Source organism: Strix uralensis, chromosome 2, assembly GCF_047716275.1.
Source record: "Strix uralensis isolate ZFMK-TIS-50842 chromosome 2, bStrUra1, whole genome shotgun sequence".
Taxonomy (NCBI): Eukaryota; Metazoa; Chordata; class Aves; order Strigiformes; family Strigidae; genus Strix; species Strix uralensis.
In genome coordinates this window covers 70,101,679-70,129,097 of record NC_133973.1, presented here as the reverse complement: position 1 = coordinate 70,129,097, position 27,419 = coordinate 70,101,679, and the positions used below count along the sequence as shown (strand labels likewise).

The following is a 27,419-nucleotide window of genomic DNA, read 5'->3' as shown; positions in this document are numbered from 1 at the left end:
ATTCAAAGCCACAGAAGTTATAAGGTCAATTTAAAGGATTTCTTTGTTTCTAACATTCACAGAATGTGTGAGAAGTCAGAGCAAATAGTCAGAAGCACAAAGGGGAAAAAAAAGTCTAAGATGAATCCCATTTCAGTGCTGGGTGGCTGGAGATACCGTTTCTTCTCATGTTTATGGTAGATCTGAGTTTGGATCTGCCTTAGCCTTTCTTGGAAGCATCAGCATGCGCCTTTCACCTACAAGAGTGGCAGGACTAGTTCTCCTTTTAATTCTCTTCCTTTTGCAAAGAACTATGCAGACAGCTGTTAAGCAGCGATGGCATGATCAATGCCAAAAACCCCAAGTGACAGCGACTAATCTTTGGTACTGTACGTTCATTCAAAAGTACATACGCTATAGCTTTCCATCTAGATATTCTTAATAGAAGCAAAGATAGATTAAAAAAACAAAAGCAAACAAAAACATTGCAAAGGCAAACAGAAACCCCACTAACCAGCCAATCAATCTGGAGAAGAATCAAATCAAAGGCTGTGAAAATTCCCACCCACTCTCCATGATATAACATGGCAATAATGCAAAATGTCAGGAAAAATAGACAGCTGAAGGCCATTCCTTAACCTTGAGTACAATTTACATGAATGCTACTTAAGAAGTGCCTAGAAAGTGTATGGCCACTTCTTAATCACTTTCAGTGAGTTCATTTCGATCTATATACTGAATATTAAGCAAATCTCAGTGCTTCTTGGAGCCTCTGCCTACAGATAAACGTCCTTTATTCTCTATTTACAGCAGGTTTTTGTTTTAAGGAAGGAGAAAGAAGGAAAAAAGAAAAAAAAAGAGTTGGTCAACATCAAGAAATAGAAAACAAAATGTTCTCTGCTGGGTTTACACAGGCATTTCAGGATTGTTAAAGAGAGTACTTCTTCCCCAAGTTAAGTCAGACAAGTCTATTTCTGTGAAGCAAGGGCACACTGTCAGCCAGTAGCTACAGCTAAGCACCAACTGCCTCTACCATCTTACCTGCATGAACTATTACCATCAACTTTCTTTACTGTTAGTTTAAGAGTCCTTACAACAGCAGCCACAGGCCAAGCAAGAAAAGACAGAAAAAAATCAGACAGGAGCAAAAGAAAGACAGAGGCAGAAAAAATAACGTTTTAGAGTTAGAGGGAAAATGTTACAAACTATACATTTATTTTCAAAAACAAAAGAATGATAAATGTACAGAATTAAAATAGACAAACTTGCTTCTAGGGACAGACACTCATCAGAGAAGTGAAGTGAACTGCAGAGGTTAACTGGAAAGGGTAGTTAGTCACTGAAAACCTGATTTCTAAGCATGACTTTGAGCTACCATGAAGGCTTAATTTCAAGCAGCAGTTCAGCTTACTGAGCTCTGACAGGAAGAATTTGGATTTTTTACTTTCTTCTTCCCAGCTCAAAGAAGCTGTTTTCACAGTGTACTTAGATGATCTTAACAACTCAGGCTTTTTTAACACAAAAAATGTCAACAATTAGTATCTAAAACTAATAGGGCATATGAAACATGCTTGCAAAAACAGGAAAGGTACTAAAACTAGAAACTGTTCCAAGTGCATCACAAATTTTCCTCGAAATGGCCATGATAATGATTAGCATATGGATCTTACAGGGCAGCAAAAGCAAGCTCCATTTGCAGGCTTTGCCCTCACCAAGATACTCCATATCTGCCTTCACAGTGGAATTTTACAGCTTTTGTTCACTGGAGTTCAGAAAAAAAAATCAACTTGATTTTAACACAATGCTGATTTAAGTTTATTTTGCCTTAGCTGTGCTAATTAAGTTCTATAGGCTTCTTTTCCCTCTACTTATTTCAAAACATACTTAAATTAAGACATTTAAATCAAATGAGAGGATGTTAAAATCAGCTATAGCAGTCACAGAGAGCAGAAATAGCAACACGAGACTCTTCCTACATTCTTCTCTGAATGCATAGATGGAATAGGGGTGGCGGGAAAAGAGATAGCTGCCTTAGAATGGTAGCAAGCACACAAGTATAGGGTTTTGTTGCACGTGCATGCTTACCCTTCTTTAAGCAATATAGGTTGCTCTATGCTCTTGTGATCTCTCCTTCCCGAAGATGAAATTAAATCTAGAAACTAAAAGGTGAACAAAAAGCAGAGATAAAAATGACAGGACTGCACTACCCAAAGTAAAATCTTTAACATTTGTATAGCACAGAGCTACAAAAAAATATTGTAAAAGTTGTTAAACAGAAGCTAATGGCAGAGGTTTGAGGAATTTGGGAGGTTTCCTGGGTTGTAAACTAAAAATAGCACAAATGCTCATAAGCAGAAAAACTGCAATGACCAACACTTCTTGTGCTTCTCCTTTGTTATATGTATCTTTCACTTCCTTTTGGACTAGGCAATTTTCATTACAGATCTGCAGCACCCTATGAAGCGTGCACATGTCTCAAGCTCTAAGCAGCAGCTTGTTAATCTAACCTAAATATTAAGCAGAAGTAGATCCAAAGAGATTCTATTATTGACATGCAGATAATTTGATAAAAGTTTCTTGAATATTACAGTTATCAAGAGTTTGCTTCTTCCAGCACACGCTTCCTGGTTTACAAACAGCATGTACTACATTCTAGGATTTTGAGCATCAGCTTCAACAACACAGCAGGGTTTTCAGAACATTCACATGCATTACTTACATTTTTTACTGCATCTGCATATTTCTGCTCATTAAAATAATCATAAAAAGTAGCCATGTAGGATTCCTTGAAATTGGCCTGAAATACAAAGCCATGCATATCATAATACAGTTTATACAGAAAATATTGTTAACAGCAGTAGACTATGAGGCAAGCCATTGCAGATACGAAGGTTTTTTTCTGGCCAGAGGTAAAATAAGCAAAGCACTACTTTCATGTTGTACAGCACACAATCAGTAGTACCAACTTTTTGTTTCAAAAAGGTAGCAGAATGCATTTCAAATGCTCAGTTACTACAGTTAATAATGTATTCTTCAAAAGCTTCAAACTTCTGTTTTGGCTTTTATCTTGGTTCTAAGAGCAGCTGACAAAAAGTATGACAGAAGGAATTCTATTGTCTCAAAGGATTTGTAGTTGAGGTACAGATTCATCTACAGTTGCCTAACTAGAATCCTAACTAGACCACCTGCAACCACAAATTATCACCAGATACAGCAGTGTGGTGCCTTAGGTACACAAATATTATTCCAGTCAAACATCCAGAGCATGGGCATCTAGATCTCATCTCACCACTGACTGGCAGAAAATTGAACTGGTATGAAAAGAAAAGCATAGCCCTTCTCCTTACTGGGTGATTTAAAATGCTGAAATAATCTGTAAAGCCCTGTAGAGCTGCTATCATGTACCGGACGCAAGTAGAGAACTTCACGGGTTTTCCTGATCACAGTCTTTCTTCCAGAAGGAAGGAATGGAAAGCCCTGGAACAGACTTCTAGGTTGGTCACACAATTTTGCTTTACTGAAATCTAGTTCAGATTAAGACAGATTTAGTTTTTCTGTGAGCATGAGAAGCTTATAATTAGAGCAAACATAGCCAGTTTTGCATAAGCCTAGTGCAACTCAAGCATTTTAAAGGCTTAATTACAATGAATGATAAAAGATTAAAAAAAGAAAATCACTTTCTCAAATTAAGCCTTTAAATGAAAAAGGCATACTTACAGATTTAGATTTTGATAGGCTGCCTAGCGTTTGAATTGTTTTAGAGATAAGTGTCAAAGTTCGAGAAGTCTGAGGATCCTAGGAAAGAGAACAATATTATATGGACTAGCTATTTAAAATATGGAATAGAGGAACATAAACTGTATCTTTTTTATTTCACTTGCAGAAAAGTAACATAAAATTAGAAAAGACCCAATATAGCACTATAGGAAAAAAGTTGCTTTTTGAAAAGGCTTTTGACTCAAGCCACCGTGCTTCATAGCTACCCTATTGCTCTTCAGAGAACCAAAGGCAATCACTTGCAAAACAAAACTAGAGATTTATGTCTTGAAGAGTGTCCAAGTACTCCCCACTCCCAATAAGAACAACTACTAGAAGTCTTGGGTAAGTTGCTTAACGTCCAAAGCATTTCCAACATTGCTGACAACCAATCCAGCTTTAATGTAATGCAGCAAGAATGAAGCAGTGACCATCTTTTCCACAGCAGCTTAGACCATCTACCTTGTTTGTCCTTAAATTTCACTGTGCCTCCCATACCTCCCAAGTTCTTCACACACACTCATCCAATATATGCTTCATATACAAGACAGACATAGCAGATCTTTGAACTAACAAAGGTACTTCTCCTAAAGGCTATTAAAAGAACTGAAGAAAGAATCTTGATAGACAGACTATAGTGACAGAACCATATACATAGCTAGAAAAAATTGATACCGTACTTACTGGATGGTGTGGTGTAAGCTGAAAAAGGTTTGGAGAAAGAATGGCAGGAGCAAAGAATCTCAGGAAAATAAAGCTGCTGACAGCTGTATACCTCACATCTGGGTCACCTATTAAAAAAAACAACAAAAAAAACCTCTACTCAGCATTTCAATAATTCTTCCTTAAAAACGTTCTGAAATGATCAGAATGCCTTCAGAGAGCTAACTCAAACATGTGCTGGAAATGTACATATTTGTGAGTTACAAGATTAACTGATGATGGAGGATTTGGAGCCAGAGATTGGGTAGCATAAACCAAGGAAATGTCAATGTCAGCCTTTTGAAAAGAAGTGAGTTCATGACACAGACTACAAGGAGAACACCATTCCCTTTTCCACCACACAGGGAAATTTCATACAAACATCTGCTATTCCATCTATGCAACTGAAGTATGACGAATAATTTACATAGTTTATGAAACATTCAGCACAGAGGCCAACTCTCAGTTACCTAGTTATAGCCCTGAGCACAAGCGCTGTACAGACTCCTAATGCATCTATTCCAGTTGGTAGTTACAGAAAAGACTATTTATTTATTTATTTTTACATAAAATAAATAGCACAACAGCACAGTCAATGGCTTTCTGCTTTGCCTCTGTCTCTACTATGAAGTGACTGTTTAAAAGCAGAACTCATTATTCTCTCTAAAATTTCCTTATTGTAATCTGTTTCCCTTCATGAAAATACATAGGTTGGTTGTTTTGCTCAATTCCGGTTTTATATTGTCCGCTCATTCTCACAGACCCAAAACAACTAGAAGAGAGTGGAAAGAATTCTGACAGCCAGAAAACTTCTGCAGCACATGGGCATCCTAGGGCAATGAGCTTGCAATACCTCCAACAATTTATAGATAGGCCTTTATTACAGATTGGGGTATGAGTGGAAAATAATTCAGCTGGATGGAGTTTGTGGTATAAGCCAGTACAAAAACCTGCACATTTGAAAACTGAGCATAATTTGCAAATATTGAAACCATAAATACATATCATCATAATGCTCTTTTTAAATGCTGTTTTCCTTTGAAAGGTGTTTAAGGTAAACTCATACAATCATTAAAAGTCACATTCTTTGTGGAATGAATAATCAAGGAAAAAACAGCATTAATGCACACTCCAAATGGGATTTTGTATAAGCTGGTGTTCAATTACTAAATCTATCATGGATCATGCAGACTGCTAGACTACACCTACATGTAAAAGCTATCAGTGATGTAAAAATAAACCAATATAAACTCACCTTGAAAACGTTTGGCAGCTGATTCTCTCAGTGAAAAGAAAATATCGCACATCACTGTAGGGCAGCTTACACCAGATTTTGTAATTACAGTAAAAATGCGATCAACATATTGCCTCAGATTTTCCTGAAAAATGCAATTATTATGACAAAATTGGTATCATTTTCTGCTGCGGAAAGTAGTACTATTCCTGGTTTTATTCATAATGGTATCATTAAAAGATTCTCACTTTCAACATTATGTACTTGCAAAACAATCTCACACTCAATGATTCTCTCTTTGGTAAATGCACATATTCAAGTACAAGAGTAAAAATATTATTCCTATCAAAACCAAACATCAAGTGATATGGCTGTATAGCACATCATTCCTTTTCATAGCACCATTTTATACATCATCAGTAGAGTCAGAGGCTAAAAGCTATCCTTGTCCTCAAGGGCAGGGAGAGAAGTTATTAACATTTTACAGATATTGTATTTATAGCATAATGTAAAGCCACTGTGAAATAATTATAACCGTTTGTGGTGTTAAGAAAGCTTCCAGCGTATTCTAAGGAATGACAAAATTATTTGCAACATCAAATGTCTGAGGACCTCAGTTAAACCTGATAACGTAAACAGAGATTGTATCTTCAAAATCTAATGCATACCCTGTTATTTTCCAGGTTTTCACCATCTTTTAATTTCACAGGATCAATTTCACAAGGTTTATGGACCTGGCAGATCTAGGAAAAAAATATAGTGAACAATTACTATATTAGTTTACCTTCAAGTAGAAAAAGTTTTATAAAAAGCATAATCTGTTAGCTTTTTGAGGAAAAAGCCAAAAGCCAATTGTATACATTGTATTTTTTTTCTTTTGAGAAAACATCAAAGATAAATTAAATGTGATCTTTATTTTTTTCCGAAAAGTAACATTAATTTGTTCTACCCTTTCCTTCAACTGAAATGAAGAATTGTTCTTTAGACTCTCTCAAGCAAGGTTGTTAAAAAAAAGTCCTATTTTGCCAAAACAGTCAGCTTTGAAAGTATATCTATATTCTTCAAAAACTTGACATCTTCTGATGAAACACTGAAACAGCAGCTGAAGAAATTGTCAAATCATTTAAAGGAAGTCTGTGGTCTGAAAGTGTGGCCCAATTACTGCACCAAAATACCCATACCCACCATTCTGGACTGGATAGATAATAAACCATTGTTATAATAAATGCTTCACATACACAGTTATCTAAGAATAATTTTATTCCTTTATACCCACTGGATGAAATATATTACTTATAGCTTCCCAGCAGCTTTCTGCTGTATATATTCTTTATTCATCTAAGTTATTACTTTATTAATTTCTCAGAAACCATGAATGTTAGATTTTATATAACAGAGTAATTTAGTTAAATAAATGGAAACTTTCCTCTTCCTTTAATACAATCCAACTGTTTCTGAATTGGATGACTCAGCTGTTGCTAAACTAACACACAGGATTTTACTGTAGAAACCTCTTTAACATAGAAAGCTCTTGAGCATTATTCCTACAAAGTCATCTTAAAATGGGAAGGAATAACAGTAGCTGCTCCCTGGAGGCCTTTTACAGTGACATTTTATCAAATAAACAGTCTAAACTGCTCTTACCTCATCTATAATTGGCTTTAGTGTAACTTGCAGATAATGCATCCCTGCCAGTTTCATTGTCTCGTCAATGCACTTGGAAGTTAATGAGTTTCCTCTGAAAATGGTGTTTGGATCTCTGGAAGTGAACAATTTTCTGTAATTTAGTCTCTTTGTAACAAACTGCTAATATATGGAAATAAAAGAAGCGGTGAAAGGTGATGGAAATTTGGGTTTGAATGCACATGCAAAAACTCCCTTTGACACCAGCCTGCCATTAAATGCAGTCACATAGCATTTAGTGCACTTCCAGGTTATGACAGAGAAGCAGTAGTCACAGCAGGTCCAGAGGGACTACAGATTTCCTTCTTTGTATTAGCGCAGTGTGCTCAGTGCACCATCCAAACACATAGTAACACACGGGCTCAAATGAAAGGGGTTTACAATAAAAACGGGGAAAATGCACCTGTTTTCACGTGCCACTGAACAGTATTAATTTGCGTAAGAGAAGGAGGCAGTGATTTCAGTCTCACAACAACACTGGACATTACACATGACCTACTACCTTCTCCTACAAAATAAGTACTTGTAAGCTGTGAGGGAGATGAAAACTCCAGCTCCAATGAATTAACCATCTTTTCTAAGCCACTTACAGCACTGTCCTGTAATAACATTACTAAACACAGTGCAGATCCCAATTCTGCCCTGAGAACTGTGTAGGTAACTGATGCCATGCAGACTCTCATGTTTTTCTGAAGAGCCACTTGCACAGAATTCTTCTTGTACTAGATATACAGCCACTGTGATTTATTAAGCTTTAGCTAGCTGCACTATCACGTGTACTTTTTAAAAAATATTACTTGTATTTTGAGAATGCAAGTAATTTCATATTAATTTTGTACTTGCAATTCCTTGTATAGAAATTTACGTTATGCAGATAGGTACATAATCAATGATCTCGTCTACAACCCATATGATCAAAACCTGCATCTGCTGACAGCATATCAGATTTGGATATGAAGTTATTTGCTTGTTCTTGTACACACGCTGATGTCTTTTCTGTAGTTTATAGCTTACTACAGTTGTACCCATTTGCAAGCAGTGAGTAACAGGATGAATTTGCTGGATTCATCATTTTGTTTCATAAAAAAGTAAGCTCACTGTCTGTTACAAATGTCAGAAAGCCCTGAAAACAAACACCATCTTTGCTGTTTTATCACAGGAACATGACTGACTAGGGAGCAGCAAATTTCCTCATACTGCAGCAACCAAGCTGTTTCAGCCAACCTGCTGCACAGAAAAAATACACCTACCTACGGGAAGGAAAACACTCTATCCCTCAGACACGCTGAAATAAGCCAACCCACACAAAGACTTTATTTTGTACTGAGGAAGCTGTTACTTTAGAGTCAGTATCTGTCATTCCCCTTGACTCCCAATTGTCTCTTCTACTGTCAGTCAAGAGCATGACTACCCAGGTATGAGGCTGGTGGCAACAAATGGTCTTCAGGACCTGCCTGGTGTGAATACTGGACTTTACACTACTAAACTGTCAGCCCACCAGTAAGTCAAACAAGGGACTTATAAGAAGTGACCAGAAAAAATGTTTTGTTTTCTGCTATCCACTGCCAGATCCAATGCCATCTTTGCTCCTCAGCCCTCTAATTGGAAAGATTAGACACACAGCTTGCCTTAAATATTCATGATTAGGAAGAAACTTGCTTTTTGTTTTGAACAAATTCAACAAATGCTTTTACTCAGTACTAGAAGATGATTTATTAGCACACTATAAAGCTGAAACTATTTCATATGAACAGCTGAAGGTAATGTGGGATTTCACAGTTATCATCAAATAAATTAAGACTGAGAAGAACGCAAATCCCTGCTCTCAGACCTTACAATAGTCTTGCAAGTAGATTTTGCAAAACACGATGGGAATTCCTCCTAAAATCAAACTCACCAGATCTTCAGTGCAGTGAATACATTTATAAAGAACTCTGCCACTCAGCTGGGAGGAACATGAACAACTCCAACATTTTCTTTTGAAATTACTTGTAATTCTAGAAACTGAGTGGATGATCCTATCACTAGTAAATGCAGAGTAGGCATGTTTAATAGCAATTTGGTTTTATATACTTACTGAGTTCTTTTCACTTCAGCATTTGCAATGGCACTTATGAAAGGCACAATTCTGCCATAGTGTAAGAAAAGCCTGACAAGAGGTATGGCTGCTTCCTGTTTTTCTCTGCAAACTTCACCCAAGATGTGTGCAGCTGATGCTGAAACAGGCTGAACAGTGGAAAGAAATTAAAACTTTGAGAGATCTTTCCAAAACAAGCATCCTTTCTTTCTTTTCCCATTAGCTCCTCAATGCAGAACACCACACAACAGTTGCAATGGCCAGTTACCCAAACGTGCCTGTATATAACATGGGTGGGTGTTACATTCCAGCTTTTGTTGGCTGTAAGTTCTGATCGCAAGAGGGCAGCAATTAAAAAACTATCACAGTACAGTCTCTTCCCCCCCCCATTTTTAATAGCCTTCTTTTCACTGAACGTCACTGCTGCCTGGGAACCAAGTGAAGAAGAACAACTCGAATCCTTCACAATTTCAAGCCACAGATAGTACACAACCCCGTTCTTGTCCTAAAAAAATAAAAGCACTGTTACAACTGCCAGAAGTATACATAAGGGGACACATGGTTCAACCCTCTGACATGTCAGGATTAGTTCTTGGTTTGGGTTTGTTTTTTTTTCATTATGCAAGTAAACCTGTTCCTCTCTGAAAAAGGAAAACGAATTGATCAAACTGAAGTTTACTTTGCATTTTCACATGTAAAGTTAGAAAGCCACGGAGAATATGCTGCTGCTAAAACCACTGCTGTTCCTGGGTGTGCCATCACCCACCATACTGCATGCAGATAAAGATCTTCTCTGCAAGGAGTGAAAACAAAGGGATATGCAGAGCTTAACAAGGCCCTCAGGTATGAAAAGGAAGAAGCTGAAGTCTCTGGTAATTACACAACTATGGTTCCAGCAAGATAGTGACAAACAGTCAAGAGACCCCTGTCAGGATGATCTGCAGGTAAACAACAAGCAGTGCAAGCAAATTACCTCGACATCTGCAGATTTTAGCAGGAGGTCTCTAAGTGGACTGTAATAGTCTGAGGAAAAAACATGGTCCTCAGTGTAAACGACATTTAACCTTAAGGAACCGAGGTCATCAGGTTTCAATGACTTGTTACCATTATCTCTGGGCTGCAGGAAATACCTGATATGCAAACAATAAGACAGAAAGTTTGTGCTGAAACACAAGATTATCTCAGGCTATACATGAACATATATAAAATGTACAGATACACAGAATATTTATATATGTATGAAATTCTTGAGAGTTCTGAATCAGACTTTTTAATTAAGTTTGTGAGTCTATTTTGCACCAACTGCAACATGGAAAGTTCTGATCACAAAGATTTATGCAGATATGATTAAAAACCCACACACTAAAACTATGGCACTACTGATGAACTGCAGTAAATAATATCATAAAGCCAAAGTATCAGAACTCCCACATGCAATACAGAGGCAGACTGAAATCTCTAATCACATTATCAAAACTTCGTGTTCTTACATTTGCTAAGATTACTTTGGCTTGCTTACAAAAAAAGATACAAATTAAATCTGTTTAAACTTTATCACATAGCAGTAATTACTCTTAAGTCTTCATAGCAGACATATGTTTCTACTTATTCTCCAAAAGAAAAATGTCAAATACCATGCTTCGTAAGAACTAGACTGTCGGAGAAATTTCAAAGGGAGTCTCAGTTCTCCTAGAAACTCATCTCCAAACTTCAAGTTACTGGCATTCCAAAGATCAACCCTGTAATAAAAACAAATTAATGAATAAAAAAATTAAAAACAAATAATCCCAATCTTGTTTTCAATTTTGTTTTTTTTCCCCTTGAGCCTATGAGTTAGAAAGTCTCAAAACTGCATAACAAGGGTTTCCAAACAGTAAAGAGACAACCTTACCTTAGATTTCTGGAGCCCTGCAATTCACCTCCATGAAACATCAGTGAAAAAATATCATCTAGTCTACCTTTCCCTCATCTGTACTGTTTCCATTATCTATATTGATAAAGATTCAGGGGGCTGTTTGGCTATCCCAGATAATGGAAAAATACAGGTAAAAGGGACACCAGGGGAAAAAAGTACAGAGATATTTAAGGACTCTATAATGTCAGCCCCAGTCTAATTCAGGATTACTAGCAGCTAAGTGACAGCTTTACAGAGTTAGGCTGAATGTCTGCACACTCCTTCCCAGTGCTCTAGCTCCTGGGGAGATTCACTGTGTGAAGCTTACAAATTTGTTGCACCTAAACTAGTTCTGTACAGATACTCAAAACCTTAGGAGAGTTCTACCACTCTACATAATCTGTGTATTGACTGAAGCCTACACAATCTTTGGCACTCAGTTCCTCACATTTGGGAAGTTCTGGTATGTATCTCTAGATGATACTTTTTTCCCTTTCACATGCTCTTTAACATTAGGATGTAAAACAACTGCACGGAGATTCAAAGCAGATGTACTGGTGTGTAACCTGGCATTTGTAAATAAATGCTACAATACCCATCTTGAAGCAAGGGTTTCAAACTCCAGTGTAGCTGTTTCTGTATATATTTTAAGGTTTCCTCCAAGAGGCATTTTTATTTTAAAACAAGTTCAGATGAGAATTTTGCAGCTAAGTGACAGTCTGAATGTGCCTTAAACTTTGGGGGAGAAAAGATACATGGCAAAAAATACAGGTTTTCAAATAATGAAAATTTTTAGAAAAGCAACTTTAATTTGGATAAGGTGCAAAGTCATCCAGTTATGGACCTATTTACACAACCTTCCTTGTCTCAAGTAAGTCACAGTAGGCTTGTCAAAGAATGGATGTTGATAGTCCTGCCAAAGGTTTATGCTACCTTATGCAAGTGAAGAGGCAGTCACTTTTAAATCCTCTGAGCCTCATGTCTCTCAACAGTGTCTTGTGCATCAAGTTTCACATACACTAGACATACCATCAGCTCACACTGCATGACTGCTGGGTAAAGTTCTTCAAATTGATATTTTGACAGTATTTCTGCGGGGCAAGAATTCCCCGAGAGGAAAAAACTTCTTTGAAAATTCAACCTCCTCTCCCCTTTCTCCACATCTGGTTGGTTACTATCTTGCTAATTCAGACAGCTAAAAGCAACTTCAGGAAGAAAGGAATCTTTTGAGTTTATTTACACATAGTCAGACGTAACACTTTACCAAGTATTTACAGGCTACCGGTTTCTAGTTTATCCAAATTCTTTCAAGATGCCCACTAGGAATAACACTTTCAAACATACACAGCCAAAGGGTATTCCCCCACAGCAACTTAAGTTATAGAAAAAAATCAGTGCAAAGGATCTGTAGGAGAGGAACTAACAGCTCAACGTAGATCTCACACTACACAGTAAACAAAGCAGGCATGCAAATTCTGAAATTGTTTTGTGCACTTGGAGTACAAAGCACAAGCAGCATTTCAAAAATCATAATACAAAGATGTCAGAGTCTAAAAGACTAATGTTTCTCAAGGTTTTTAAGAGGCAAAATTATGGCAAGCGTTATTCTGAAACTGGTCAGACTGTAGTCACAGAAAGAAAGAAACAGCAGAGAGGGGGAGGAGAAACAATGAATACACCAGAACATCTGGTCCCTAAGTGTTGATATGGCCTTCCTGCAACTTCCTACACCCACTCAAAAAAAGAAACTTTCATAGCTTTAGAGAGAAACCATGAGAGACTAAGTCTCCTCTTTACCCTGTGGAATGGTATTTTTCTCAGAAGAGAAAAAGAAAATAAACCCCCAAACCCATAAATTGTCTGATCCATCCAGAGGGCATGGGGGCAATCTCACTCCGACTAAACAGACTGGAGGAAGTGAGCGGGGGTGGAAGGGGAACCTGAGATGGAAACAAAAACACTCTGTCCTATAGGGGACAAAACCTCCGAGCAAAGAGTTTGCCCAACCAAGACTAACACTTTATCTGCTTTTGTCTATTATTTAAGTGCTTAATCTTTTCCCAAATATTTTGTAAGCCTCTTCATATACTATTCATCTTTACCACACTGTGATATGTTGGTTTTAAGGAATGAAAGACTTTTCTGAAGCTCAGCTCCACATACATTATCATTGCAGACAGTCATTTGTCCAGAAAATATATTTAGTAAGTAAAACAACTGTATAATTCTGTTTAGTCCAATAGTACAAAATAAGAACCAACTGAAATATTAAGCAATGTGTAATCACTGTCCACCAATGTCTAGGGTTGCCTTCCAGAGTCACAGAGCTATCAGAAAAACCTAGTTTTCATTTAAAATCAGTGCATGACTAGCCGTCATGGTTACAAAGACTAGACTGGGACTCCCAAGACACCGTTCAGTTGCCCATTCCATCACATTCCCATGGAATATGGAACATGTTACTTCATATCTGCCTACACCATGCAAAGCTTTGCAGAAAAATAGTCTGGTGCAAGGACTAGGTCATCTGCTGTGCTGCAACATGGACAACACCAAAGCAGCATGGCACCAAACCCAGGCCTTTGCTTTCTCTCCTATGAATTAGCTGTAGATGTTTTCAGAGGAACAGAGTACAGATCTTGTCTCTCTCACATATGAACAGTTTCTCTTTCCTGTCTTACAGAGCCATGGCAAACACAAATCCATTAATGGTCTTGTAGTGCACTAACAGGCTACATGAACCAGCAGCTGACCATCAAATTAGAACAGCCGTCATCCATTCACTGATGAATATAAATGCATCTTACTTGCTGGGAGTAAGTATTGTTCCCCCTTCCTGGTCTCCCCTCCTTTCCTTACAATTGTGCTTCTGAAGGGACTAGGGAATGTTTTGGGAGACATGCGCTCACTGCCTCTCTAGTGGGAAAACCTGGGGAGGAAGGGGGTGCCACCATTTTCCCTCAACCTTTGTTCCTCCAAATCCTAGCATAAAGGAGAGGAGAATTTCTCACCACCTGATGCAGATACAGCAGCTTCCAGATCACGAGATGGTCTAAGTCTCCAAGTTTCAATGTATGTGATGGCATGACGCATATGATACCTTTAGGTTTTGCACCTCGTATTGTTTCCTTTCCACTCTTTCTATTCACCTAACCCCACAGACACTGTCAACAGGCCTCAGCAGGTTTTAAAATAGTACCAAGTGGGTGGCAGGGGGTGGGGTGGGGTTGTTTTGTTTTTGAAATCAGAGTTGCTTCTTTCCTGTGCAATGGATTTCACATGTATCATATCCAGCCTTGCAAGAGGGGGTTAAAGTCTGGCAGGCAAAAGAGAAGAGAAACTGCCTCTGCTGCAGAGAAACTCTGAGTTCAGGAGTTTCCCCTCAGGGAAGAAGGACCTTATATGGGTTGCTAAAATTAAGTGATATAGGAAAACACACTCTTTGAGAGCATCGAAGAGCTGCTGAGCTCTCTTGGGAAACGGATGGAGGGAGGAAAGGGGAGCTCAGACATAAAAGGCTGCACTTAATGACAACCACACATTAGTATACACACAGTGTATATAGGATACCAAAGAAAATAACTAGGAGCTCTCCCACTGCAGAACCATCACACATATTCTGATACGATCTGCAGGGTGGGGGAGATAAATGAACATACACATACAGTGACAAAGACTCATCTTGATCTATCAACAGCAAAACCATGCTTGTCACTTTGAAAACTGAGTCTACTACAAAGTTACACAAATCTGGAAGACAACTTTATTAGTATAAAGTGCTTTATATTACCTAATCTCCATTTTGTCAACTTCATCAACATCTTCAATATCAAAATGGGATTTCTTGTTGTAGCTACTGGGTCTTGTAACCTAATAAAAAGGAGGAAACTTTAAAAACTTTATCTGATACAAAAGCATTCCAATGTTACTTGTACAAAGCTCTGGAAGATCACAGCCTTTTACTATCAGCAGTGACTTCAGTCCTGATTCTGAAAACATTCATGCATGTGAATAAATATGTTGACTAAACAGATTCTTGACTATCCGAAAGTGGTAATTACACAATCATATCCAAGAGTAACTAGATACTCCGTATTTTCCTTACAGAGAAAGCACATCTTTAATAGTACTACAGTACTTAGAGTTTACATTGACAAAAGAAAAAAAAAATCATGGAAAGGAGTACCACTTTTATAATCCAACTACGGAAATAAAAAGGCAATCAATAATTGGGTTTTAAATACAGCTGTTCAACAGATGCCCTGAGGCACTCTTCAGAGGGGGAAAAAAACCCCAAAACCACCCTTAAAAACATTTTACAGTGGATCCAATTAAAACGGGGAAGTTCTGCCTGTCCTGATATTCTGGAATTCAATTTATCATGCCCATACAAAAAATACCAAGCAGATCAATTGTCCAAGAGATGCTAGCCTGTGTTATGCATATGAGAATATAGAACCAGGTGCACAGTTCACCAACCATATTTGCAAGACTGATAAACAGCAAAGCACAGGCAGAAAGTAACAGCAAGATAGCTGTAAGTGTAGAGCATTAGCAAAAAAAAGGTTTTGTACAAACATTTCTTAAAATTTATTTTCTAGCATGATTATAAAAAGACTTTGACGGGTGTACTTTGGTACAGTGTGTCAGAAACTTGAAAAAAAGGCTACCCCACCCAGTTGAAACCACAGCAGGAACTGATCAAATGCAAGTGTGTATGATGTGTGGGTTCAGCTCTTGGTTGCACACAGAAGGTTGTTGTAGGTTTGAATACGCTTGTGGCTTAATACTTCCCACTAACAAAAACTGGCTTTTATTGTAAACTCAACTTCTTGGGTTTTATATCGTACATCAGATGCAGATGGTACAAACAAGGGAGGCAAAGATATAGCTGCGCAAGTGGAGAGGAATCAGAAAATAATCTTTAGCATGGGACACTCAACAGAGTCTTTTTTGTGTGTGTATGTGTGGGACAGGCACCATTTTCAAGGTGATACATAAAAACTAAAAGGTACTAGTAGCACTAGAGACCAAACCCTCTAGACTAATTGAATGAAATGCACCTGTAAGCCAAAGAGCACAGAGAATTTAAATACACCCTACGAGTTCAGCAGCTCAGCACAAATTTTCTCACCCTACCCTTGCAACTGTCTTCACTGTGGCTTCAAGAAATTATCCTACATAGCTGCAAATGGTATTTTCCACTACCATTGTGAAGCTAATGGTGTAATTTTTAATAAGGAAGTGAACTTTTAAGTCTTTCAATCTGTAACCATGAATTGTGAAAAAAAGTTATAGCATAGGTGTGACTTACGGCACGTCCCTCTTAAGTAGACACTTTTCTGAGAAGTTTTGCTGGAGTCTGCAAGTAGGAGGTCTCTCTGTTGTTCACCTGTATGACTGCTTAGTGTGCAGATTAATACAGCTCAAGAATGGCATTCCTAAAAAGATAGCTGTATGAAGTCCACCCATTCGAAGAACTGAACTGGAGATGAGGGAACTCCCAGTCCACAGTGCTGAACTAGCTGCCATGTACCATTTTACAAAAAAGGAGGCATGGCTCTGCTGCGCCAGTCCCTTTCTTTAGGCAAAGCTGGCAAGCCATTTATCAGTTGCTCATCTTTTTTCAGCACATACAGGTTTGCAAACAAGTCCCCAGCACCACCTTCCTCAGTTCCTGTAAGAGGGCCATTTTCCTGTAGCTGCATATAGAACTCTGAGGCCCCCACACCGCACTGCAGCTGGAGCAGTGCTGAAAATGGCTCCTAACCATCAGGTGCAAGTTTCGCTCATAGCACCCCTTAATAAGCCCTTCGATTTCCCAAACCAGTTATAAGCTATTTTCCATTTAGAAAATTCAATCTGTGAGACTTTTTAGTTGTAGAAAGGGAAGCACCTTTTCACTGCCTTTTACAGAACAGTTTCTTCCTTGGAGGCATGGCCCATCACAGTGCTAGCAGACTGCAGGAAAGCTGATGAAGCTGTTTGGAAGCAGTAAGTGACACTGCTGCCAACAGCGTGAATCCGTGCAGCTCCACAGGAATCAGAGCACTCCGTTAGCATGCACCAGCCACAGGTCTGCCCATGCCTCATTAGTGAATGTATTTCCCACTCATAGCAGTTCTACTGAACCTTGTTCCTTGGAGACATTTAGCCTGATATGTACTAACTACTCACAAAATGACATAAATCTATGATGGCTCTGTCTGCACTAAGGGTATGTTTATGTTTCAGAGTTCTGGCTGATTCAGACATTTCCCAAGCTCTGCTCTTACCCACACAAAAAACATTTTGCTCTGAGTTGCAGAACAACTGGGGCATGGGCTTTTTGCTTCTGTCGATACTTGCACGCAACCCAGCTCTCAGCAGAAAAGCAAGCTAAGCAAGCCTGCAGCCCCCTCCACAATTCCAACTGGAAGATGTTTTCTGTTTCTTTCCTTTCTCTCTCAATATGGCACCACCTGCCTAGGTCAGTGTTTAAATATCAAACGTTTGCTGTTTGTGCAGTGCACAGAAGGCTGAGGAATCAGACAGGTGAAGTTTCATGGTTTACAGTCTGAATTCCTGGATTACATTCTCATTAAAAAACTCTTGCTGACAGACTCCTCCGGAATGGCCTATGTTAAGAATAAGGAAGCCCATTTTAGTTTTACATATAGCATCACCCTTGTGTCACTGACAAAGGCCACAGTTCGAGGCCGGGTGACAGACTGAAATCCTGGGCAGTCCTGAGTAAACACAGCGACATCTCAGTGAAATTTCAGTGCTGAGTACCATGGGTTCTCTCCCTCACCAACCCTACCCATGCAGCACCTCCACAGAGTCTCATGGAGTCAGGCAAGCAGGCACAACGGTCACTGCTAGCTAAAGCTAAGTTTGTAGGGAAGTTATATCCTAGGAACAGATGTGCTGGGTTAGCAGAGGAAAAATTACCTTAGATAGTTATCCTGGCCAACCCTCAGGGCTTCTACCCCTTTGGACAGTGAGAAAGTGCTCCTGTCAATAAAGAACTTGCTGTATCTTTTCCTCAAATCCAAATACATTACATTAACGAGAGCACATTTCTGCTGCTATGACAGACTTCAGATTAGTCAGTACAACTGTCAGCTACTGGTTTGTAGAAGGAGAGGGAAGACAGCAATAAGCCCCTCACACTGGCACTGCCAAGAATGATACACGCACTTCAGATCTGCACAGTTCAACAGCACTTGCAGGGCTCCTCTCTCCCCAGCTCTCCTTCCTGATGTGGCTGTCTGTGCTGCTGAACCGATTCAAGAAACCACATCCCTAGGTGTCACCCATATGCCAGCAACAATTTCTAATGCAAATGTGACCTGAATGATGCAAGCCATATGGGCAGAAAGGGCTTTTCAATCATATGCCAACTGCATTATACTACTCCGGTTTTTCATCAACTCTGTTATGCCAGATATGTTCTTGAGGTGTCTACTGAAATAGAACAGTTAAGTGTAGACCGGGACTAAGATGCCCAAGAGCAAAAGAAAAGAGAAAGATAACACATACTTTAGAAGACAGAATGAAAAGTTTCAAAAGGTATCCAAATCATAAACACATGCACATATATGTACGGGCACACCACAATTACAGCTACTCGTGCCAGAAAGAACCAAAATGAGCACTTTCATAAAAGTTATACTTTGTCTTAACTGGACTTGTTGAAAATGCTCTGTATTAAATAAAGCTGTAGAGGTTTCACCCACTTGGAGGAAAGGCACTGGTATTGCAGCAGACTGGTAGACAGCCAGAACATCCAGTTTAAGTGTATTTTTCCTCTAGAGTTTTCAGTATTCCTAGGCAATAACCTTCCCATTGACTAGGAAGGACAGGGTGGAGGGAGAAGCTATAAAAACACAGGCTAAAAAAAACTTTTTTTTTTTTTTGTTTAAATCCCATTTGTAACTGTCCCTTTCCAAAACTCTTCTGGGGTGAGTCGTGATGGAGTGTGAAGCCTGCTACTCAGAAGTGCCCACCTTGAAGCTTTTCCTACAGAGCACCTGCGCTGAAGCAATATACTGCTCCCTCAGCAGATGGCTGGTCTCATCCCGGGTACTTCTTTCCCCTGCACCATGCTTTGAAACAGTCTTCAAAGAAGACAGCTGGCACAACATGGAGCAGGATGCTGTGCCAACTATCTACAGTATAGTATTTCAGCTTATCACCCGTTCCTTTGAAATACCAACCTCAAAATAAAACACTTCATCAAAATGTGGATTGTTGGTCTTCTTTTTAACTTTAGTCTTTTTGGCTTCTGATCTGAATTAAGGAAAGAAAAAAAAAAGGGTAAGAAACAACATTAGCAGAAGTGTGATCCTAGAACAGAGCCACTGAGGAACAGACAGTCATCCACTTGATTTATCTGATAAAACTGGAATGCCATGCGGCTCCAGCACAGCAAGGCATATATACTTGCACACATTTAAGAGAGGGATTCACTACATGCCTATTTCTCTAAAGTGGCAGTAATCACAGTTATCCTCTCAAACACAAGTCCTTGAACCCTCATTCTGTAACTCGCTTGATCCAGTGGAATCTTTTATCTGTACAAAGCAACTGGCAAGAATGGGGCTCTGAGCAGCAACATTTGGGGGATGGTCTCAGTCTTGACATGACTCAAAAATTCCTCATATCCTAAAAGCACAGGAGACAGGAAGACTGACATAGCTATTTCTGTGGTTTTTATTTTATAATCCTGGGCTGAGGAATCAATGAATGCTTTTCAGTGGTGTTAAATAATCAAGAAAACCAGAATGATTTCCTCAGTAAGAATATTTTTATTGCTGTATTACTACCCTGCAGCCCCAACAGCACTTAGTTAATGTTATGTTGTTGAATTATTATGAGCAGCGCTGAGCAGAAGTCTCTTAATTTCTGCCGCTCTGTAGGAACAAGACATGGCAGACCTCCTTCAAACCACTCACCAGGCAACAGGCCTGACCAAGCTCAGCACTGCCCATTCATCCCCTATGGGCAGTGTCATCCGCCTGCGCCTGCCTTTTAGAATGCAGACATCTAACTGCTTGGTATTGGACTAGAGCCAGCCAACACATTTCTCACAGGCCAGCCAACAGCTGTTTGATGATTGCCAAATGTTATGAACCTATGCTTGATTTGTTCTCGTTACCTACAAGTGAAAAGCTCTCTGTTGTCCTGTGTCACCAATCTTCCCCTACAGCTCTGCAGGCATAGATAAAACACAGATGGAGAGGCACATCAGCCACGTGGAAAACTGACCTACTAATCATTTCATCCCAGAATCTATCCCTCATTTCTCATGCGGCAAAGCTGCTTACATTGCTTGCAACTGCTTATATTAACCGAACAACTCTATGTATTCTTTTACAGAGGTCAAGTAAAGCTGGGTCTAATTCCCAGTGCTGCTACAGGCTTCCTGTGTGAGTTGAATGGGCCAGTCCACCAGCACACAATATTTTCCCATCTATAATACAGGCATCTAAACAGTTTTGGTCAGGAAGTCTGATGGCTCTGTAAGTACAAATCACACAATAAACAGCAGCACATGTTGACATTTTTATGTTTGGCATTGCATAAATGCAGCAAAATAAAGCAGCTTTCCTACTCTAAAAGGAGAAGCATTGAAAAATTCAGAGGGGAGAATGATATACAGATTAAGAATATCCCACTATTCCTAGGAGGAGCTGAGAGATAAAAGAGACTAATCGCCTCCAGGACGAAGGACAGATTGCCTATCCCATCTCATCAGTCACACTTGCCAATCAACCTCTTTACTGATAAACCCATCTGGGAGGGGACTGGGAAGCAGGATGTAGAGCGGAAGGTGATTAAGGCAAGCACATTTATTGGGCAATTACAAAGCAGTGGATGGGAATAAGCTGCATGCCGCTTGCTGGAGATAGGAGGCAAGCCTTCTTCCCCCACCAAAAAACAGATAGGAATACAATGAGGCTATGCTCCTTATTCTGAAGGGAAATACGTTATCAGTTGTCATATATTATCCAGACTGGGGGATTGAGGGAAGCAGATAAAGGTAAGTTTGGACATTCAAGGATACAAGGGTTAGTAAAAAAAAATCTTATAGTTTCAGTAATAGCCACCCACTACCATCTGAAACAAGTTACAGGCCTAAAACACCAAAGCGTACAATTCAAATACATAGCTCATTAATGGAGATAGGGCATAACACACTTAGACCAGTCTTAAAGACTCCTCCTACATGCAAGGTAAGTATTTGTCAAGAATACCTCTTATTTATAGTATTTTCAATAAATTGTTGTAAAACATTATGAATAACCCATGCTACCAAATCTGATTCTTGGAGGTCACAGCAGGACTGTTTTGTTTCTAACATGGCACAGACATAAAGAGCATTCTAGATAATCAGAAACAAAACAGTGACATCCACCTGCATGGGAAATTTTTATAACAGAGCAGGAAAAATTAATTCCAAATTTAAACTAAAGAGTATTATGCAGAATCTCATTACTAAAACCTCATTCCAAATTTTATCCATGCTATTATGTCCACATACATCAAATGATAGGACTGAGCCACCTAGGGTTTTTGACATACACATTAATTTGCCACACCTTGAAAGCACAAAGACTCTAAATATTCACACAGAAACGTGCATACTCTGCAAGATGTTGATGTATTCAGCTTTCTCTTCTGCCCCTGCCCAAAATTAGGCAATAAATTTGCTCAAAAACTGGCCTCCAACTGTGAGGTGAGAAGATGCACAAATTAAGCCTAACCACAAATTACATACTCTAGGATATTCAAATTATTCAGGGATTGTTCAGACTTTACATAAAATCAAAACTGAAACAAGACTCCAATTATTTACTCTAGTATAATTAGTAGTTCATACATGCACACACCAACACCTAACATATTCTAGTGGTGTCTAAATACTCCCATCTGTCCATCTGAGAATGCAGATTTCTAATAGACAAAGGAAACATAAACCACCCTTATAAAATGCAAGCTCGTGTACGTGCAATACTTGCCTGGAAGGTCCTGCTAAGGTAACAGTGGCGTAGGGATCACATTGCCCATTCACAATGGGCAGCCCTTGGCACTCTAAAACTCTAGAAAAGAAGAAAATGCAGACAAACAAATCAATGAAATGGGAAGAGACTGGAGTGAAAATAAAAGCAATGCATTTTCATCCTGATTTCTTTTCATAATACTTTACACTTGGGAATTGAAATGTCACTAAGCACAAGCCTTTAATTTATAACTAAACTTGAGAACACATTTTGGTCTTAAATACTAACTTTAACGGGGTCAAAAATACTGTTAAATTACAGAGAAACCTTAACCCAAAGGATTCTCATTATGCAAGTAAAACAACCTAAGGTTCATGAAATAAGAGTCTGTTGTCAAGATGGGAGCTGTCAGCACTTTAAAATTCTGTAACAACTTATTCACCAAAAAAAAAACCCCAGAATTTACTTCTGTAACAAAAGATTAAAAGAACCCACACAGACAGATCCCACCAGTAGTCAAGTAATTTCTCAGAATCACATTCATGAAGGCCTCAGTGCTTTTGACAAAATTTGGCATGGGCTTATTTGCAAAGGTGAGTGAGACAGCATGACACAGATGTCTTTCTCCATAAAACTTCTTAAACAGCAAAACTGGAGAAGTCAAAGAGATACTGGAGGGACAAAATGGAACAAACTGGGTTTTACTGCAAGCCATGGTAAGAAATCTGCACTTCCGCACTCTCATTTCAACATCTCTTTGGCAAAAAAGAAAAAAACAAACAACACAACCCCAAAATCAGTGAAAAAATGTTTCATGTTTCACAAGTTAAAACCTACTGAGGAATGCAGCACCAACTGGAAACAAAGGCAGACAAGCCAGTTGCCAGGACTCTCCCTCCTGAAACAAGTTATGCTTCCAACAGGTAAACCTGTTTGGCTGATGTATTTACACAATCCTAATTGGGAAATTTCAGTGAAGACAAACTCTAAAGCTCTTTGGACAGGTGAGTAGTACTATACTTGCAGAGTGAAGTATCTGGGTGCTATAAAATCAGCAAGAAAAGTAATATCCATTTTACTGCTTTCAGTGACAGCAACTTTGATACAAAAAAAAAAAACCCCTTAAAAAAATCAATAGAGAAAAATTCAGTTAATAGATAGCGCTCCACAATTTTATCCACAAAGCAAGTTATTTGGTAACATACGATGCGGACTTCAAATACAGTTTAACTACAGACCTATTACTTACTCTGCATGAAGGGAGCAAAAAATCTAATAATCTGCACCAACACGGGAATTGGTTTTGTACCAGAGGAGGTACTAGATACGTTCACACAGTCCTAGAAGTACACAGAGATTGAAGATCACTCTAAGGGGGCACACACAGGCAGCTGAAGTGATACATTACATTCATAGCTGGATTCTCACACCTATGATCCTGCAGAATAAAGGCCAAGTAATTGGCTTAATACAGACAGCCCCCAATAATGCACTCACTCACAAGCTTCTCATTTGCATAGCGCCTAAAAGCATCCTGTTATTAACCTAGATAACTCTTCTCCTCATTGCTGATTCACTAACACTAATGCAAGAGAGAATTATGTTCTGTATTCTGGATACTCAAGTGAAATCCGAGATCAAAACCATAAAGAAAGTTATTAAAAATTTGGATTGCACAGGCACTGTGCTGTTTTTATTTCTGGACTTCTGTTATTTCACAAGTATACCTTCCACACAGACAGACTTTAGAAGCCTCCCAGATGCCTAGTTTAGCAGGTATCTGATATTGCAGAGTGCTACCACACAAACAGCAAAATTCAAGCCACAAATTCTATCCCAGCACCAGCTAGAAATGGAAGGTACAAGCACTCTAGTAACCCTCAACACCAAGCAACACACAGTATATGTGATTTGGTTGTCTAAATGCATGCATCCAGTGCCATCTGAGATGACTTAACAGTTTCTTTCCCGGTCCCTTGCTGCTGGCTCAAGAAAGGCAGGAGGTATCCACGGAACACACATATTTGACAGCTCCACACCTCTCAGAGGCCTCATAAATAGACTAGATACCTGTTTTCAAGCAACGAAGTCCTACTCCAAATTCACCCAGCCCACCTTACAGAGAAGGTGCAGAATAGGTTTTTTTGCATGTATTCAAAATTGCAATGAAAATACTAGGTTTTAAATTTAAAAACTGCAGATGTGAATAGAAAGAACACTTATAGGGAACTTTACATTGTAGCCTTCCGGCAGAATAGCTAGAAGGGCAAGAGGAAAAACCTCTAATTACCAGCAGAAAGCCTTTATGAAGAGACAGGTCCAGCTTGATTTTCTTACGAGTAAAGAATGGACCACTTTCCGTCTAGTTGTCTTAACACAAATATGACTACATTGACAGCAGAAACACTTTGCCAGTGAGCTACAGCATGACTGCTGGTAATTCTTCTAGGATAGCAGACGTGGCTTGAACACATTCCTCTTTGAACAGAACAGTTGTACACCGAGTGTTAGTCTCAAAGCCCCCACCCCTTCTACTGCTTCCTCAAGGCAGCCTAAGTTCCTTAAAATGAAATAGTAACTCAATGGCTTGATAGCAGTCAGTCAATTTTCTACTGTTTATGGATGGCTTCTAGGCCAGCTCTCACCCATACAGGAAGAAATATGTGAAATTTAAACACAGAGATTTAAACAAAAGCAGTCCTTTCAAGAATATGCAGACAATAGAAAGTGAGCCCAGACAGCACGATCTACACTTGAGAACATGCAGAGTTGATAAATCACTACACAATAAAATCACAGGTGAATTTGAATGATAGAAGGTGTGACATTACCCACACAAAAAAATATGCATCCCCTAACTATACACATATACAGTGATAGGATCTATTCTAATATTGCCACATAGAAGAATTTTTTATGCTTTTTGTGGATAGCCCTCTGTCATTATCACATCAACCATCAGCAATGGTTAAAAAGACAAACAGTATAATTAGCTGGTTGGAGAGAATACAGCAACGTAAATAACTGGGTACTTGCATCTTGAATTGTGCATGCTCTACAAAACACACGGAGAACAACAGGACAACTTCTAATTGCTCATGGCTCTCCCAGGCTTGTATTCTCCAGCTCCAAAAACAGAAGTTATCCATTCATGAACAGCTTACAAAATCATGAATGGTGTGAAGAACATTTCCTCACAAAATAAGAATTAAGGGGCACATAATGAAATTACCAGGCAGCGGGTTTAAAATAAACAAAAGGAAGTACTTTTTCCACACAATGTGTAATGAAATTGCAAAACTTATTGCCATGGGATGTCATGAGAGCCAAAAGAATACATGGATTCAAACCAGGACTACATGAACTCATAGAGTTTAGGTCTGTAGGCAGCTATTAAAGCTTAATGGTCCAGAAGCCTCCTCCAGCTCAGGAAAGCCCAAACTGCTGATCGAGAAGGGTGTGACACTGGAGCAATCATACCATATTTGAAAGTATCACTCATTAGCAAATATCAGAAACAGTACTAGGCTAGACTAGAGGGGCATTTAACACAGTAGGGTAGTTTTTATGTTCTCTGGGGAAAAAACAAAACCAAACCAAACCAAACAAAAAACCAAAATACACAGATGTTCTCACACAGTCATGGTGACTTCAGAGTAAGACATTTCTTTGTGTGCAGTTGGAATAAGAAAAGCAAAAACAACCTTGAAAGAAACAAAATGTGGGAAAACAGGAAACAGGCGCCGACATAAACTGCATCCCAAGCCTTCCAGGTAATTTAAAAGTGGTTATTGTTTAAGGATGTTGGGGAAAGCAGGCAAAACACTGAAGACTTAGGATTTTGAGGAAGGAAGGCTATGTCTGGAGAGAGGCTCATTCTGCTTCTTGTATCTTACTAAGCATTGTGGGGAGAGACAAAAAAATTCAACAAAGCACAGGTTTGGTCGACTCATGTTATTATACCCTCATTAGCTGCAGGAAACTGTAATCCTAGAGCTGCTTTCGTTATGGCCATTTTCTTCAATCATGGGAAAGTTGTTAGGTAAATTAACATTCCTACTCTCCCAACCTGGTACCAAAATACTGTCTTTAATTGGCAAGCAGGAAAAGAACTAGAACAAAATGACAGCTACTCAGAGATACAATAAAATGGAGCCTCAATTCTGCCACATGGGTATCACATTAAGACTGACAATTCATATCTAGATTAGATGAAAAAACATACAAAAATAAAGGGGGGGGGGGCATGCTGGGAAGCAGCAAATAAATCCAGTAAAAATGAAATGCCTTTGCTCTAATCATCTGCACAATTAATTTAACATACATGTACTAGGATAATGAAAAAAATCCCAGGCAATCAAGATTATTCAAGAATTACAAATCAACTCATCAGGCCCCAGAGGAAAAACGTCTGGTGGCTGCTAGAATCTTTTCTGTCCAACTGGTAGTTTCTGATCATTAGCTGTCTCGCACCCAGCTGGGACAGGGCGAGTCATCCCTCACAGCTAGCCTGGCTGGGCTGGGCTAAGGTTAGTGCTGGGTCATATGGGAAAACTCTCAATGCAGCTGCCTCACTATATTTTGCTTGTGGTTTCAAGGAACAAGACATTTCAGTTTTCAATGTGGTTCATGACCAAACCTTCACAAGAGTAAATAAGCTATGGAAAATTCCCAGAGGGCAAATGAAAACCTCAAACCCAAACACACCATGAGCATGCCCTCTTGCCTTTAAATTGCATGATTACAGAAGTGGAGAGGGAGGCAAGAGGAAAAGGTTTTGGAAAAAGATTTGTCAACAAAGACAGCTCACATCTGTCAGTACAGCCATTCCCTCTGCCTCTGGGTTGCCAACCAAGAGCTGTTGGCTGAGACAGCCCCTACACAATCATACTCAAAACCAGGCTTAACGCAGGCGAGCAACATCAGGATGATCCAAGCCTGTGGGCGTTCCACGCCCCTTCCCTGGAATCACAAAAATTTTTTTAAAATTATAGGTTTTCTGATGAGTTCAGGATGTACATGTGTCATCAGCATCCTTGTGCACCAGAACAGACAACCAATGCAAAAACAGACACAGAGAAAAGAATCCAGAAGAGACATAGCCAT

The 27,419-nt window shown here is 39.1% G+C and overlaps 1 protein-coding gene across 4 annotated transcripts in view; it reads right to left on the bottom strand.

Annotated features, from left to right (window-relative positions):
- RASA3 (RAS p21 protein activator 3) overlaps nucleotides 1-27,419 on the bottom strand; it is a 178,440-nt gene that overhangs the window by 11,819 nt on the left and 139,202 nt on the right. For all 4 annotated transcript variants that reach the window (XM_074859184.1, XM_074859182.1, XM_074859181.1 and 1 more), the window contains 13 exons: nucleotides 22,332-22,412; nucleotides 19,527-19,599; nucleotides 15,116-15,195; nucleotides 11,066-11,170; nucleotides 10,405-10,561; nucleotides 9,432-9,580; nucleotides 7,316-7,430; nucleotides 6,340-6,414; nucleotides 5,693-5,816; nucleotides 4,420-4,526; nucleotides 3,697-3,774; nucleotides 2,699-2,776; nucleotides 2,065-2,138 (listed from right to left, as the gene is read on the bottom strand). In XM_074859184.1, the coding sequence (XP_074715285.1) occupies nucleotides 2,065-2,138; nucleotides 2,699-2,776; nucleotides 3,697-3,774; nucleotides 4,420-4,526; nucleotides 5,693-5,816; nucleotides 6,340-6,414; nucleotides 7,316-7,430; nucleotides 9,432-9,580; nucleotides 10,405-10,561; nucleotides 11,066-11,170; nucleotides 15,116-15,195; nucleotides 19,527-19,599; nucleotides 22,332-22,412 (1,296 nt within the window). The remainder of the gene's footprint in view (nucleotides 1-2,064; nucleotides 2,139-2,698; nucleotides 2,777-3,696; nucleotides 3,775-4,419; nucleotides 4,527-5,692; nucleotides 5,817-6,339; nucleotides 6,415-7,315; nucleotides 7,431-9,431; nucleotides 9,581-10,404; nucleotides 10,562-11,065; nucleotides 11,171-15,115; nucleotides 15,196-19,526; nucleotides 19,600-22,331; nucleotides 22,413-27,419) is intronic.